Raw genomic sequence first — 16084 nt, 5'->3', positions numbered from 1 at the left:
TTTTATTTCCTGAATCCCACATTCAAAGCTTAATTAGGATATTTTACTCAAGTGATAAGATTCAGGTTCCCTTTCTAATTTACCTAATTTCTCATCCACAGTCACAGAAAAAAAAATTAATTGATCACCATAAAACTACATAAAACCAGGGGAATTCCCTGGTGGGCCAGTGGTTAGGACTTGGTGCTTTCACTGCCGAGGGCCTGAGTTCAATCCCTGGCCAGGGAATTAAGATCCCACCAGCCGAGCAGCACAGTCAAAAAACAAAACAAAACAAACTATATAAAACCAATCAAATTTCCAATCGGCCCACCTAAATGCCTTCTAATATAAAAGGGCACTGTTGTGAAAAATGGCTACAGGGAGAGAAAGTTTATTATCAGAGCAAAAGTGGGGTAGCTGTGAGCTGAGAAGCTCACAGGTCCTTCTACTTTAGCATCAAAGACATCTATTTGTCCTAGAGTATTTGAACCACCCAATGCTTGAATAGCCCAGTCATACTGCCAATATCAACCAGAGTCAATCAATTATTGAGCCCTTACTATGGGCCAGATGCTTTGATAGTCTTTTCATTTAATCCTTACCACCTGGGGAAGGGAGGCACAGAGAAGTTATGGCCTCTCAGCAGGTAAGTGGCTAAGACTTGGACCTGGTTTTATATGAATCCAAAACCCATGCTAGAATGAATATCTTAAAAAAAAATCCCCTATTTTAAAAATATATAATATCCTCTTTTTAAAAGAGGGGGGAATGCCATATTTCTTGCACAAGAATGAATGGTTGAAATGGTTATATTAATAAATATATACAATTTATTTTCCATATTCTTATATAGACATAAAAACTTCAGGGGGTTAGTGTTTTGTGAATTAAATAATGAAACATATATTGACTTTGGGGGGATATAAAGATATTTTCCTTCTCTTACCTCCTTAACAAGAATCCAGGGAAAACTCTTAATGAGAAGGTACCAAAAAAAAACCCCCACAGAAGTTCCCACTCATTTATGAATTAAGGCCAAACTAGAATTAGAAAAAAAAATCAGAATAACGATATCACACACAAAAATTAATAAGCCTAGAAAACGACAATGAAATCATTGCTGCCATTGTAACCCTGTGGGATGATAGAACAGTCAAAATCCTCTAAGAAGTTTTTGGTCAGAAAAAAAAAGAAAGAAAAAAGCAAACTAAAACCTTCCAAAATTTTGCCTATTACCTAAGTGTTGACCTAATTCAATAGTTTTCCAATGACAACTTAGAAACAGTCAATAAATAAAATATGCCTTTCTGGTTGACTTTCACTGAAATTTATGATTAATTGCCTTTCGCAACTGGAATATCACATTCAGCTTTGAAAAGAACAATTCTCATTACTTTTCTCAAGAGGTGCTCTGGATATATGTTCTTTTGGCTCTAAATTTAAGAAGTATTTTGTCCAACTATTAAAATGTATTACATATTGGATAACCAATCCTAAATTATTATAACAAGAAATAAAAATTCTAAAGAGGAAATATTCCCATGACTCTGGCTTTGAATATATATGTCCCTTAGCCAAGTCAATGAGAGCAGAACCAGGAAGCCACACTTACCCTCTTGGCCATAGGGGCCATGAGATGGTGGAAAGACTTGTTCTTAAGGGCAGTTGCATAATCCTTTCTCATTCTGCGGGAGAGCTTTAAGGGAGGGAAGGGAAAGACTACCATAGGTCAAGGAGAGTTTGGCTGCAATGCTGCCTCAAGGCATAAGAATGGATTCTATGGTCCCTTCCACATCAGACTAAGCATCTGTGATGATGCAACAGATTCAGCCACTTTCAACATCTTCCGAGTTGAATCGCTATCACTAGTTGGCCAGAGGAAGGAGGGGCTGTTCCAATCTCCCTTACAATTACCACCCTAATTATTACATTACACTTTCACAATTTAATCCCTTTATTTGCCTCACTGCCTTTTTGGGGCTAAGTGAGCACCACGGTGCAATGCCTGCTGATGTAGCTAGCAGGGTAGCAGGGCAGCAGGAGTACCACCCAGCTGCCAGCTACAAGCACAGCCAGAGTGCTACTCTGGACAGTGACATGTCTGTCTGCTGCTCAAAACCCTTGAAAGTTGCTGTCTCCAATATGGAGTAGAACTGAGCACTATACATCAATGCCAAGAATCACCCTGTGGTTCACCCTGTGAAGCTTTTGGTAGCATTTCAGCATCCTAAGGAAGAATCAGCAATAGAAGCCCAATTGTTCTATTCCAGGGATCGCTCGGTAAGTAACTATTGCATGGCTATTAATAGCTAAGCGATAGGATTTCTTTCTTTTTTTTTTTTTTAAACAACTGTCAGGAAATGTTTTCACATAGTTGTCCTATCTTTGGAAAACATACTGAGAACCACGTTGCTTCAATCCCCACCTCCCAAAACAAAAAACTTTGGTATTCCCTCAAAGCAGGAGACATTTATAGGAGGAATTCACTGCAATCCACAAACCTTTGGGAACCAAGCTTTCGTAAAGTGTTGCTAAGCTGAAACTCAGGCCAGCACAGTGCCAGGCCCACAGTAGGTTTTTAGTCAATATTTGTTGAGTAAATGGGAGTGATTTTCACATTGAGACCATTTTGCTTATACCAGTGTACACAGTATTTGTTAATTTATCCCCAAACACTCCCTTATCTTTGTGTCGTTAGACCCCGAGCTGTGTAAACTGAGTTAACAAAATCAAATTACTAACAGTTTAAGTTTGAGATGCTCTGTAGCATCCATATTCTAGTACTGTTGGACAATGGCTGGTAAGAACCCAAAGATTTGAAGTGTGTTTTCATTCTCAAGTTTTGCAATCTAGTAAGTAGGCTGAAGAGATACTTTCAAATGCCCCGAAGTGATAGGAAGCTTCCCATACAGATCATCATTGTTTTTATTTACTCACTTTACATGTGATTTTGTATTTCACTTTATCCAGAAGCATTCCTTGAGGAAGGTATTAATGCCTTCAGTTTATAAATGAGAAGAAAGAAAATAAAGATCCAGTGGATGAAGGATTTTTGTAAGAAAATGCTACTAAAATATGGCTATTATGATCCATTAAATATGAAGATGCAGCTATTAAAATATTTAGGTAATTCATACATACTCCACACTAACTTGGCTTGTGTTCTTCTGTTAAAACTATGAAAGGCCGTGAAAAGATTAGGCTGATAGATCCACTCTATTATGTAAGAGTTATGATATCTTGAACAACTGTGCACTTTAACTCTTTAACTGTGTATTCATCAGCCATACATCAAGGAAGTGATTATGTAATAGATAGCACAAAAGCAATGGGAGATGGTACCACCTGTTCCACTAAGGACAATCACTATAATCTTCAGTGCTACTGGGTGAAAAGACTTGCCCGCCCACATGCTCTTAAAAGGAAAGGGTAGAAGATTATTCCCTGTGCTCATAAAGGGGTTCAGAATCACCTTTTGTTAAAACATTTAGAAGGATTAGAGTTTAACAAACATCATCTCCTTTGCACTTTAAAAACCAGTAAGCATGTCACCCAATTATTAAACTGATTTCAGTTATGTCCAACAAGGGACCAGTAGATGACAAAGAAGAGTTGTCAGCGGTAAATCAGCAGCAACACGGTAATAGAGCTGTGGTTCTCAAACTCGGGGGAGCATCAGAGTCACCCGGAGGGCTTCACAAAGCACAAATTGCTGGGCCCTCCCCCAGGGATTCTGACGGAGGTAATCTGGGATGAAGGATGGGAATCTGCATTTCTAACAAATTCCCTGGTGATGCTGATAGCTGCCACACTTTCAGAAGCACTGTCACAGAACACAGCACAGTAGAGTGCAGTGGTTCTTAACCTCGGCTTTAGATGAAGCATTAACTAGGAAGCTTTCATAAATCCCCGCTTGCCCTGGCTGCACCCAAGGCCAATTAATTCTGAATTTGGGGGTATGAGCCTAGGCATCAGTAATTTTTTTATGTCTCCAGGTGACTCCAGTGAGCCTGCAAGGTTGAGAACCACTGACATGAGGGAAAACGCACTTGTATCTATAACTGGTTAAGAAGATACATTTTGGGTCTTTTTGTTTTGGCCATGCTACGTGGTTTGTGGAATCTCAGTTCCCCAACTAGAGAGTGAACCTGGTCCCTCAGCAGTGAAAGCGTGGAGTCCTAACCACTGGACCGCCAGGACATTCCCAGAAGAAACACTTTGTAAACCACGGAGCAGACCAGAATAGAATCACGGGTGTGCTGGGGATCCTCAATAAACAATGATCCTTTCCTTCCTCTATTTTCTTCAAAAGTGTATCACAAAGGATCTAAACAAGTGAAAAATAATTTTCGGGAAGATATAGATCTATAGCTTTGAAAAGGAGCTGAGTTTTGTGTTTGTGGATTCCTAGTTTAAAGGGTCACATACAAATTTTAGTCATGTTTTCCTACATTTTTCGGTGGGAAATAATATTGTTATTTATAAATCCGGAGATCTGTAAAGGTTTGGGTATGTCTTACATACGTTGGAGGCATATTTTATATTTTGGTACAGTTTGGAAGCTTTTTCATACAAATTTATCAAAAAGGTGGGGAAAGTACATCCAACCACAGGAAAAGAAGGGAGAGCGTAGAAAATTAAATTTGTTTAGAGAAGTGATTCTCAAAAGTGTAGTTCCTGAACCAGCAACATCAGCATCATCTGAAAATTTGTTAGAAATATAAATTTTCAGACCCCCTACCTGAGACAGATGTAATGAATCAGAAGCCCTGGGAGTGGGTGATCTGCATTTTCACCAGCTCTCCAGGCGAGTTTGATGCACACTCTCGTTTGAAAACCACCGGTCTAAAACATTTATCATTTTAGCTATACGAAGAACAGAAGAGGTAAAAAAGCACTATTTATCCAGTGCGCATTGGTTCAGTTGCTATCCAGACCCCCACTACTCTAATCACAGCTGTGCTCTTTTAAACTCCACCCATAGCTTATTATCATTCCATCTTTAGAGCTTGATAGTAAATGTGGAATTGATAGGGAGCATACGGGGGTGGGGGGTGGAGTCTATTCTACAAATCCTCCACTCTCAATTTTAACTTATTTCTAGTTTGTACTCAAGATAGAATGAAGAATGTACAACTTGACTCACAAGGACCAGAACCATGAAAACCAACCAACCAACCATCACATGAGGCTGGAGGAGGGTGGGTAACACCAGGTGCAACCCCCACTCACCTTGAATCGTCCTCTTGAAGAATGCCTTGCAGGCTTCACAGGATGCTACCCCATAGTGGTACCCAGACGCGATGTCACCGCACACTAAACACAGTCTCTTGGGCATCGAGTTGAGCATGTATTCGCACTTGGTCTGGGGATCTTCAACAATGGTGCTGGAGCAGTCATCGTACAGTTTCCGGACAGGCCCACTACCTCCTAGGATAGGAGCAGAAGGGTAGAGAGGTGGCGAGTCAAGTCCGTTCTGATGGCCATTCATGGTTGAACTGTAGCTCCCACTGGCGTCTGAAGAGCCACCTGGGCTGTGGTGGTTGATGCTGTCCGTCAGGGAGGCTGGGCTGGAGGGTTCCGTCTTGATGAAGGACGAACAGCTGGAATCAATGTGTCGATCTTTGTTTGACATTCTGCAGAGAAGCCTGAGGTTTAGGGAGGTGCAAACAGAGAGAGAAACAGGAGAGAGAGTGTCAAACACAGATACCAAAAGAGGTAGAAACAAAGAGAAGGTGAAAAAATAAAGTGCAAAAAAAGATCGAGAGGAGAAAAAAAAAAGAGAGAAGAATTCATACGTTAAAGACATCGCTCTTTGAAAGTGCTGTCTAAGAACTAGAGACTACACTTCATTCTCTAGTCAATATCTCTTGTTCTACAACAAGGTAATCAGCATAAGGGCGTGACAGGGTTACATCAAAGTGCCCAGACAGGCCATAAACAAAGGCTCTAACTGATCCAGTTCCTTTCATTTTACCTTTCTCTTGGAGACCCACTGTCAATATCTAAATCAACTCTCTAGATTCTAAATTTATCCACAGAAGAGGAGTAATTTGCAAAGTCCGTATCACTTCTAAAATTACCCGTATCCTCACTCTACTTTTCTCTTCCGTTTTCTGACGTTGCAGTCATTTTGTTATGAGCAGAACTAAACTTTTATTGTCAAGACGGAACAGACGATTCCTCAGCTCTGTAATTACTGTTTGTCAGCACGCTTCCATAAGCATAACTGTGTCTTTTATTGATCTAAGACACATAGGGAATATATCCTCAATCACGTTGCCTCTTTAATTAAATTGCTCTATTTCCTAGACATTTAGCGATACAGAAAGACATCAAGGATAAAATGCTAGCCAATATTTAAGGATTATTTCCTAGAGCCCACAAAACAGTGAAATGATCACCAGCATTGATTAATAAATATGTACATGTGTTTACATGTGTCCGTGTCTGCATGTGCGATTTGCCACTGTTGAAGAGAGGAATCACTAAAAGCCATTTGAGCCTTCAGTATACCTGCGAATCCATAAACCTGATATTTCATATTCAGCAAAGTAAGGATGTATCAAATTTTGCCCTGAAAAAATGAGATTTGCGATGGTCTCTTTTTCTCCCCTTCCTTTGGGCTTTTAACATCATACCTCCTAAAAGGAAATATGATGAAGCATCTAACAAACTCTCTCTCTTATCTAGAAGAAACAGACTGCCCCTCTCACTTTGTCAGACCCGTAAGTGATTAAATTTCTGAAGAGGTAATTAGATGAAAAGATATAATTGGTCTTATTTTCTTTCCGGTTTGCCATAGTGCAAAACCCCTTTTAGCAAAGTCTCTAGGAGCCTTCTGAGAGCCCACTACAGAAACAAGAGGTGACAGTTGAGAAACAAACTTAGATAACTGCTTCCCAGTGCAAAGTTGATTTATGGGAATCCCACAGGGTAAAGGTCATTCACTCAAATTTGGGGAAGTAGTCACAGGATAACGGAAGGGATGCAATTATCTCTTTCACTATAAATCTAATGATATTTTATCACTGCACAAATTTCATGCTCTCCTCCGGGTGCCCCCTTCCCCCACTGTTCTGTTACTTTCAAACGAAGAAAAATATGGTTATTTCCTATCAGCGAATGTTCACTGAACGGTTCCGAGAAGGCGGTCTCAAAAGCAAAGCATCCGGAGCAAGAATTTGCCTCTTACCTAGCAGATTTCCCATTGGAAGTTTTGTGCTGCTTTCTAAAGTAAAGCAAACGCAGGATGTGAAGAAAGCAAACAGGAAGGAGAAATCCACAAAAATATCTTCTTGCTTTCGCCCACCCACTGTGTTGTCCTTTCGTCAAGAGCTAGTGAAAGAAAAAAATAGCCCCCTCCAGCCTGAACCAGGCGTCCGCTCCCTCCCGCATCTGCTGCCTTGTCCCCGTCACTGTTAATGAGCTCTGTAATTAATAGATCGCTCTCCTTGTCTCCCAGCTTGCACCCTGGGCTAAGCACTTTTCCTCAAGTCAACGTTTGAAAGAAAGCGGGTCGGCACTGACTTACAGCAGCCCTGCAAATTCCTTTTAATTTAAAGCACTTACTCTACCACTTCACTTATTACCTTATAATTACTGGACTGCTCGCACATACATTATGATCTTAGACTACAGTTAGAAGTTATTAGGGTACTAAAACACGGTTGCTCCCCTTTCCTCTCTCTGGCACTGAATTTCTCACAGCCGTGACAATTAACTCTTTCGCCATCTGCCTGCGAGGCACCATTTCTTAATCATTTTTTCTTTTTCCCAAGGAGAGTTGCTTTGAGCTGCTTGATCACAAAACAGACCACGCTTTCCCTGGGCCCTCTTTTCTCTCTCTCTCTTTTCTTGGATTGTCTCTGTTCAATTTTATCCCAATTTTCTTTCCCTCGGGCTTCTTCTCATGGACTTCTAAAATGTGCAGAACTCTTGACTGAGAAACAAGGCCAGGAATCACCCTCCTATTTATGGAAGGGTTATTTGCAAAGTCACCAAATGTTTATGTGTCAAATGCATGTTGTTAAGGTCTTTGAAAAACTGGGTGTCTCCAGCCAGCTGTCTCCTCGAAAATCTCAGCCCCTAACTCTGCAATAATCTGGATGGAAGCAAGAAAATTCAGAAAGTTCAAGCGGTCAGGGAAGACTTTGGACAGTAGCAATTTCTTCTCCTACACAAGTCTGGCCATTGTAGCTGTAAAGGAAAGTGAACATGCTGGATCAGTGCTGTAGGTTTTACATGTTTATTCTCAGACATGAACTACTTCCTTAATGAATACCTTTTTGCCTGGTGGAAATAATAATAGAGTTGCCATTTATCAAGTGCTTACTACGTGTCAGGCATTGACCTGAGTACTTTACAAATATTACCTCATTTAATCCCCAAGACAACCTTGTGAGGGAGGTATTACTCTTTAGGAAACAGAGCCTCAGACATCAAACAATTTCCTGAAAGTCATACAGTTTGGAAGTGGAAGAGTCGGGATTTCAACTCAGGGCTGACTCCAAAGTCCAGTGCGGAAATGTCCTGAAGCCAACAGAGAGTCTTTCAAGGTGTTCACTGATTTTTTGTTTTGTTTTGTTTTGTATTTTTTGTTTTTTCTCTTTTTTTTTTTGCGGTACTCAGGCCTCTCACTGCTGTGGCCTCTCCCGTTGTGGAGCACAGGCTCCGGACGCGCAGGCTCAGCAGCCATGGCTCACGGGCCCAGCCGCTCCGCGGCATGTGGGATCTTCCCGGACCGGGGCATGAACCCGTGTCCCCTGCATCGGCAGGCGGACTCTCAACCACTGCGCCACCAGGGAAGCCCAAGGTGTTCACTGATGTTTTTTAAATAGCCAAGCAAAGAGGGGTAGCGCTGGCACACACAGAGGCTCTATGACATTCACACTCACCCATGAGTGAAAAAGTGGCTGAAGAAGCCACCATGCTGGCTACAAGGCTACGCCACTGAGTCACCCTCCCCAGGGTCTGGAGAGACACGGAAACAGAATCTGAAAGAACACAGTTGTCTCCTAATTACTACTTAGCCCATTACACTGAACATTTCCTAGATACCATTACATTATACCCTAAAACTACAGTGGGTCTTAATCCTCTCCCTCTCTGTCTCTGAAATTCTACAGCTCTATTATTCAAGCCTGAGATATTCACAACTATCTATAAATTCAATTGTCAGCTGGTGGGTTTTATTCTAGACTTCACTTCAATCTAAAATTAGAGGCACTAAGATTCACATTAACTCTAAGAGGAATGTAGTGAATAAGACTTTATTTCAAAAGAACACCTTTTTGTCAGAAAGAGCCATTTTCAAGATGATGGCTTTATCTGGAGCCAAAGAGAATAAGCCCAATTCCACATTGTGCTGTTAATGCAGAAATTGTAGGTCACATCGGATTAATAAAAATCCTAATTTAGTTAAGAATTATGAATAGAAATAACATGTGTTGGAAAAATGTGGGAAATATTTATTTTAAAGGCTACGTAGAGTTGCTTTTATTTTATTATTTTAAGAGAAATGATGGGAGACACAAGGGAAAAAGAGAAGCAACTTTCTAAAAATCTTCTCTGAGTGAACACCCTGAGAATAAACTGGAGGGAGAAATAACCATGTCAAAAATAACATTTATTTTCCTTATAAGAAACTAAATTTGAGGGATATAACAGCCTTCCAGAGGCCAGAGACATTGCAGTGCTTTAGAGTATTTTCAATACAGTTTGAGGTACAGTCTTCTGTATTCTATATATACTCTATATATGTTCTATTATATATATTATACATATATACATATATACACCTTTATATATAAATTCTGATGACCCTGCTTCAACATAGGAACTTCTTGCCCAGCCTTGCCTAAGGGTTAGCAAGAGTAAAATTTATCTTTGGTGTTAGATACTAATGATCAGGCAAATAAAGCTTCTTGGTTGCTGGACTATTTAAAAATGTAATTTTTGAGAGTTGATTAACTGTATATACAGGTGTTCATGTATAGGGAGAAAGTGACAGACAAAAAGAATAAGAATCAATTAAAGTTGCTGCTGGAGGGGAAAACAAGATAATCTGTAAGTTAATATTCCATTTATATTATAATTATCAAGCTTGTTTTCAGAGAGGCTACCTAGATCCAGGTAAATGTGTGACTGTGAGTGAATTGCTGTGAATTTCTGGGCAATGTGTAGGTGTCCAGAGTGGTCTACATTTCCCAGAAGGGACTTAAGCCTACGTTCCATAGGCTTATATATGATTAAATATCATTAATCCTTTCACCAAACTATTGGGTTGCCCCAAAAGTTCGTTCGGTTAGTGAATACGTCATTCAACAGTTCTTCGTGAAAGTTAAAAATATGTCTTTTAGGGCTTCCCTGGTGGCGCAGTGGTTGAGAGTCCGCCTGCCGATGCAGGGGACGCGGGTTCGTGCCTCGGTCCGGGAAGAGCCCACATGCTGTGGAGCGGCTGGGCCTGTGAGCCATGGCTGCTGAGCCTGCGCGTCCGGAGCCTGTGCTCCACAACGGGAGAGGCCACAACAGTGAGAGGCCCGTGTGCCACAAAAAAAAAAAAAAAGTCTTTTAGTTATACCTAAACCCGAACAAATGTTTTGGCCCAACCCAATAAAAGCTCGGAATAAGCAGCTGCATTTCATCTTTTGAATTTTATACCAAACTTGAGTTCATTTGCTACTTTATTTCCCTCCTAAAAAAAGTGGTGCATTAAAGCAACACATGTGCACAGGTCTACTTTGGCCTTCCTGATTTTAACACCAAGGCAAGATTTTTTGAAATTCTATTATACCTATTTCAGTGACAGACACCTAAATAGGCTAAATAAATGACAACTAAACAACTCACTAGTTTATTTTCTTCCTTGTCATCCTTAAGGGCAAGAAAAGGTACCCATCATCATTATAAATTCCAAACACTTTATCAATTTATATCTCAAATTTTTACATAACAACAATGGAGCCAGCAAACCTGCGAGTTTACAAATATGAGAAGAGAGAGAGAGAAATAAGAAGACAGAATCCTTAGTTCTCTCACTGAATCAGAGAACTTCAGGGCTGGAAAGGAAGGTTATCAAAAGTCCTATTGCTCATGACTTAACCTATCCAAAATAGGAATGAAGCTATAAGGATTGGTGGGTTTTCTACCTGCCGAAATCACCAGATTGAATATTTAAGTATTTTTTTTCAAAAAAATAAGAAGCTTTTATTAGCCTATAGGTTTTGGGTTCTGTTTTAATGCTTTTAGAAGAAAACCTCCAAGACTAAGGCAGCAGCTCCCCGAGGCCCAGGCTTCAAAGCTCATGACCCCAGCAGCTCCGCTGGCAGTCTGAGTTACAACTCCAAGCACGCCACTTTACAATGAGCTTTTTTTTTTTCTCTCCTGCTTCAACTAATTGCACTCTCATAAAGTGGCAAAATGTGAATCACTTAGTAACAAAATGGGCACCAGCTGCTATTGTCAAAGAATGGTGATGCTGAAGAAAGAGAAAGCAACCGAATGAAGTGTCATGTCAGAAATCAACGGTGCAACGTGTGATTTGAGAAAACATGACTACTTTACAGAGACAGGGTGTCATTATGGCATCACAGTAATACGCTGCTTTGACAACTGCTGGGTCTAACATATCATCATTGCATTAAGGTACACTGGCTTAGTTGGGGAAGGAAGAGAGAGGATTTTTTCTTTTAATAAGAAATATCTTCAGGTCTGCCTGCTTAACCTAACAGAAGGAGACCATTAATTGTAAAGAAGGAATTGTAAATCCTGACCCACACGCCAGAAAGATTAAAACACATGCACCCATATGCACACACACTTAGATATTATTTTAGGTCTTCTTTAATAAACGTGGAGGCCCATCTAATGGAACAGAGGTCTGCATAACACGATCACAATGATTTAGTGATGCCACTTCTTGATTCTTTGAACAAATAACTGGTGCGTTTAGTCTAAAAGGCTCTTTGCAACTTACTCTGTCAAGAACCAGAGTAAGCAAACATCTCCCCACAAAGCTGATGCTTGAGTTGTTGACAAGAGATGTAGCTAAGTTGTTTGGGAACCAGGGACCAGCTCCTTCAAGTAACAAATTGGAGCCTCTATCTAAGCTGAACGCTTTCCCAATTCTGTCAAGGGCCACGTGTGCTACACTAAGCAAAGAAGTTTAGGACAAATAAAAACAGAAGCCTTGGAACTCATTTCTGGCCAGTCGTTGAAAGCACCCCAGGAATATAACTTCATACCTAGGGCTAAACCATGACCAGGAAGGACCTTGCTGAAACCCTATCTGCTTTTAGGGCTCCAGTGTTCAATTTTGCTCTGAAATGAGGTTGGTCGACTATCCTGATTGAATCACTGAAATCTCATGTCCTGGGACTTCCTTAGTCCAGAAAATCCAGAATGGTTGGCCATCCAATCAGATATAGAGAAAGACCTATAAAACCTTGTGCCTTTCCTCCTGCTGTTGTCCCTAAAACAGAGGAAGGGAAATGGATTCCATTCCTTTTCAGCAAAGAGAAGTGCACTGTTCACACTGGGGGTGTTCTAAGTGTATGGGTTAGAAAGTGCCTGCATCCTGTCTCACTGTGCCATTCCAGCCAGAGGCCACTGCCCAGCGCCTTGTTAAGTCATCCAGACTATTTTAGATGTTGGAAATTGCAGTTGCTTCAGTTTGCATTACCAGGTGATTTCTGATGCTTCCTGGTTGATAAACTTTATTAATGGGAAAAGAAATGGTCCTGTGATATCACAATGTGTTTGTTCATTACAGCTGTTGACAGTTTCTGTATTGAAGGATTTGGTCTGATGCAGGAGCGCTTACTAATGTAATTCTTCCTTAGCTTGTTTTCTTGGACCTATGTCAATCTGGGGGTGCGCATCCCTTGTTGATAGCTCTAAATACAGTAAGCGAGCTACTGGCAAATCAATAAGACTGTTAAATGCATAATAATGCTGGGTAATTGCATACATGATGTTTTGCATAATTAACTGTCTGAGCTTTTCTTTAATATAATGGGCTCTCATGTAATACAGAGCAGCTATAAGTCTATAAAATATACACAGTTTATATGAACCACGATGCTGCTTAAAACTCTGGCTAATCACCTCCATTGGCTTTGAAGGGAGAGCTCTCCTCCACTGCCAAGTCCAAATCAATTCTTATGACATTACTTTACAACTAACATGATATTTAAGTGATGATGGCTATTAGCTATTATACAGATTGCATTCAAGGACCGTAGCAGTAGGGGAAAAAAATACCATTCAGTTTAAACAAACTTCTGCCATGTAATCAATATTACTGAGGCAAATTAAGTGTTTTAACAAGTGTGTATATTTGCCCTAATGCAGCTTAATTAACTATATCCTCACAACTGCCCGAGTCCAGGACACCTATGGATGTTAGAAGACAACGTCAAGAACTGTCTAGTCAACAACTCAGATGCACAAGAGATGCAAAACAAGCATTTGATCTCCAATCCCTAAGGAGAGTTCTTTCCTTACACAAGTTACTCCCCTGGGACCAAAAGCCAGAGGCCCAGAAGGGCTTTAGAGTCGTGTACTCTACATCTTGATGTAGGAAATGCCTGGATCAGTATCTCCAGGGTAGAGTGAAACAGCCCTGGGCACAAGGTGGGGACCCTGCCAGAAATAAAAAAGGTTAGTATGGGGTAAAAAACTACCTAAGATAAATCATCAAAATGAAGCTTATGATATATGCTGAATGTAACATTTATTCGGTCTTAGAGATTTACTATGCCATGAGCAGACCTCCCCTGCAGTAAGCTTTCTAGAGAAAAGAAATAGTCTCCTCCTTCTACAAATCTCCGGTCTTTCAAACAGAAATATGGATCAATAAAGTTTGCTTGTGTTCAGACAATTCTGTTTTCAAGCAGTCAAGGAGCACACCGAAGAGAAAAAGCCGACACAACAGCGGGGGGACTGACAGCTAAATGAAGACCTTCCAAAGGCATCTCACTAGAGGAGAAATAAACAGACATTCAACTCATAGAAAATCTATGCACTGATCTTTACAAATTAAAAATCGAATATAGATGCTTTACATACACACTCCAGTGACGGAGTTCACAAATCAAACCCAAGTCATTGAAATCTCAGGCTGCCTGAATCTCCCTTTCCTATTCTCTTTGCTATGCTGGAAGAGGAAATAAGAATGCTATCAAGAGTTGATGTAAGGATACTGAGATCATAATACTGATGTCACCCTTTACTCATTAAGAAAATGTTTTGCAAAAGCAATTACAATGACCAATAAGCCAGCTGCCTCCACAGAGACAGGCCAGTTCCTCTGGAATGGAACTCTGAAACATTCCCGGAAACTGGGTGGATCACAGTGGTGAGAAAGCTGAGATGCTGAGGAGGAATCACCATTGAAATAAAGGTTGCTTCGAGCATTTTGGAACATTTCTATGTTAGAGGGAGATTCATAGTACCACCGCAGATAATAAACCATATCTTCTCCCTGTTGGACAGCGGTTAAACTATATTTATACTTTTAACTTAATAGCTTAGTTTACAGTGGTTAACACCTGGATGCAAAAGCAGCTGGTCTGGGGGTGATCTATGATAGCAGAGGTTACCATGATATTCTGTTGGTATTAGGTGTTGTTCAGCTGAAGTAGAAGAGTGGGGGGGGAGGTGTGGAGGAGGGGAAATCATCTAATTATTAATCCTAAGACTCCTTCCTCTGTCTTCTTTCTCTAAAAGAAAACATTTCATTGAGCTAGTTGCCTGAAGAGAAGGTGAAGCTTAAACACCCAAGCCACTACTTGCAGGCAATGAAAAATAACATATATATACACATATATTTAATTCAAGCCATGGAAATGACGAAGGATTTGTTCTGCAGCATTATGGGTTTGTAAAAGAGATTATTCAGCAGTGAGACACCATCCAGCGAAGACAATGGAAGCCACCGAGAGGCCAGGATTTCAGATTGGAAGGACTCGCTTGTGGTTTGTCATTCAAAGGTCCAAAGATAAACGTGCAGAGAAAAATTTCTGAATCTTAGTCTCAATTCTGAAAAACTGATTTAAAAATGTAGGACAGGGCTTCCCTGGTGGCACAGTGGTTGAGAGTCCGCCTGCCGATGCAGGGGACACAGGTTCGTGCCCCGGTCCAGGAAGATCCCACGTGCCGCGGAGCGGCTGGGCCCGTGAGCCATGGCTGCTGAGCCTGTGCATCCGGAGCCTGTGCTCCGCAACAGGAGAGGCCACAACAGTGAGAAGCCCGTGTACCGCAAAAAAAACAAAAAAACAAAAAAACAAAAAAACAATGTAGGACACTAGGGTTCCCACACCTTGTCTGTCTTCTCCTTCATTTCTCGGCAAACTGTGTCTTCTTACAGCGCTAGAGGGAGGAACACTGTGGTTCTAGCTGGGGACCCAGTGCTGTGTGACCGGAGGCAGGTCTCTACCGCACTCTGACCCTCATCCTCCCTTGTCAAATGGCAGGATGCGCCCACGTGATTTCTAAAATAACTGCTGCCATTAAAAAATATATATATACTGGGTTGGCCTGAAAAAACCCAAACGAACATTTTGGCCAACCCAAGATTTTACTCAAATAAAACCCCATGCTGGCTTGTGACTCAGATGAGACTGAGCGCAAGGGCTATTGCATGAAAGCACACTTCCCGAACTTCCTTTTGTTTCCTCGGCTGCTACGGCACTTAGCCAAGCCTCATGGTTAGGGCAGTGCACGTGTGTGTGTATGTATGTGTGTGTGTGTGTGCGTGCACGCCCGCGTACGCGCATGTACGTGCTTCCGGAGAAAGAAAAAGTACGTAGCCAACAACCTGCTACATAACAATGCAACCACAGCAACTACAGTCAACTGAGGAATCCTTCCCAGCGGGTGACCAAGGGCCAAATAGTGCCATGATCATCTGGTGGGATCCAGGGAGCAGAACTCTTGGTTCTTTCCTAGAAATGGTTCTTTTTTGCTCATTACGTTTTTGGTGGGAGGCGTTGGCGGAATGGGCAATCCTCTGCAATCAGTGTTTAAGTGAATGTTTGTCCCAGTGTGTGACACCACGCTGTCAGCAAGCAGCGGGGAGTCCTTGAGTTGTTACTACATT

General features: G+C 41.2%; 1 protein-coding gene across 1 annotated transcript in view; it reads right to left on the bottom strand.

The window, feature by feature from the left end:
* The window catches only part of ESRRG (estrogen related receptor gamma), a 217691-nt gene that overhangs the window by 169115 nt on the left and 32492 nt on the right, over positions 1 to 16084 (bottom strand). The window contains exon 2 of the mRNA XM_060088663.1: positions 5215 to 5630. Coding sequence (XP_059944646.1) covers positions 5215 to 5630 — 416 coding nt within the window. The remainder of the gene's footprint in view (positions 1 to 5214; positions 5631 to 16084) is intronic.

This window comes from Mesoplodon densirostris, chromosome 2 (genome assembly GCF_025265405.1).
Source record: "Mesoplodon densirostris isolate mMesDen1 chromosome 2, mMesDen1 primary haplotype, whole genome shotgun sequence".
Taxonomy (NCBI): domain Eukaryota; kingdom Metazoa; phylum Chordata; class Mammalia; order Artiodactyla; family Ziphiidae; genus Mesoplodon; species Mesoplodon densirostris.
The sequence above is the reverse complement of the archived record's forward strand: the minus strand, read 5'-3'. Positions and strand labels throughout refer to the sequence as shown.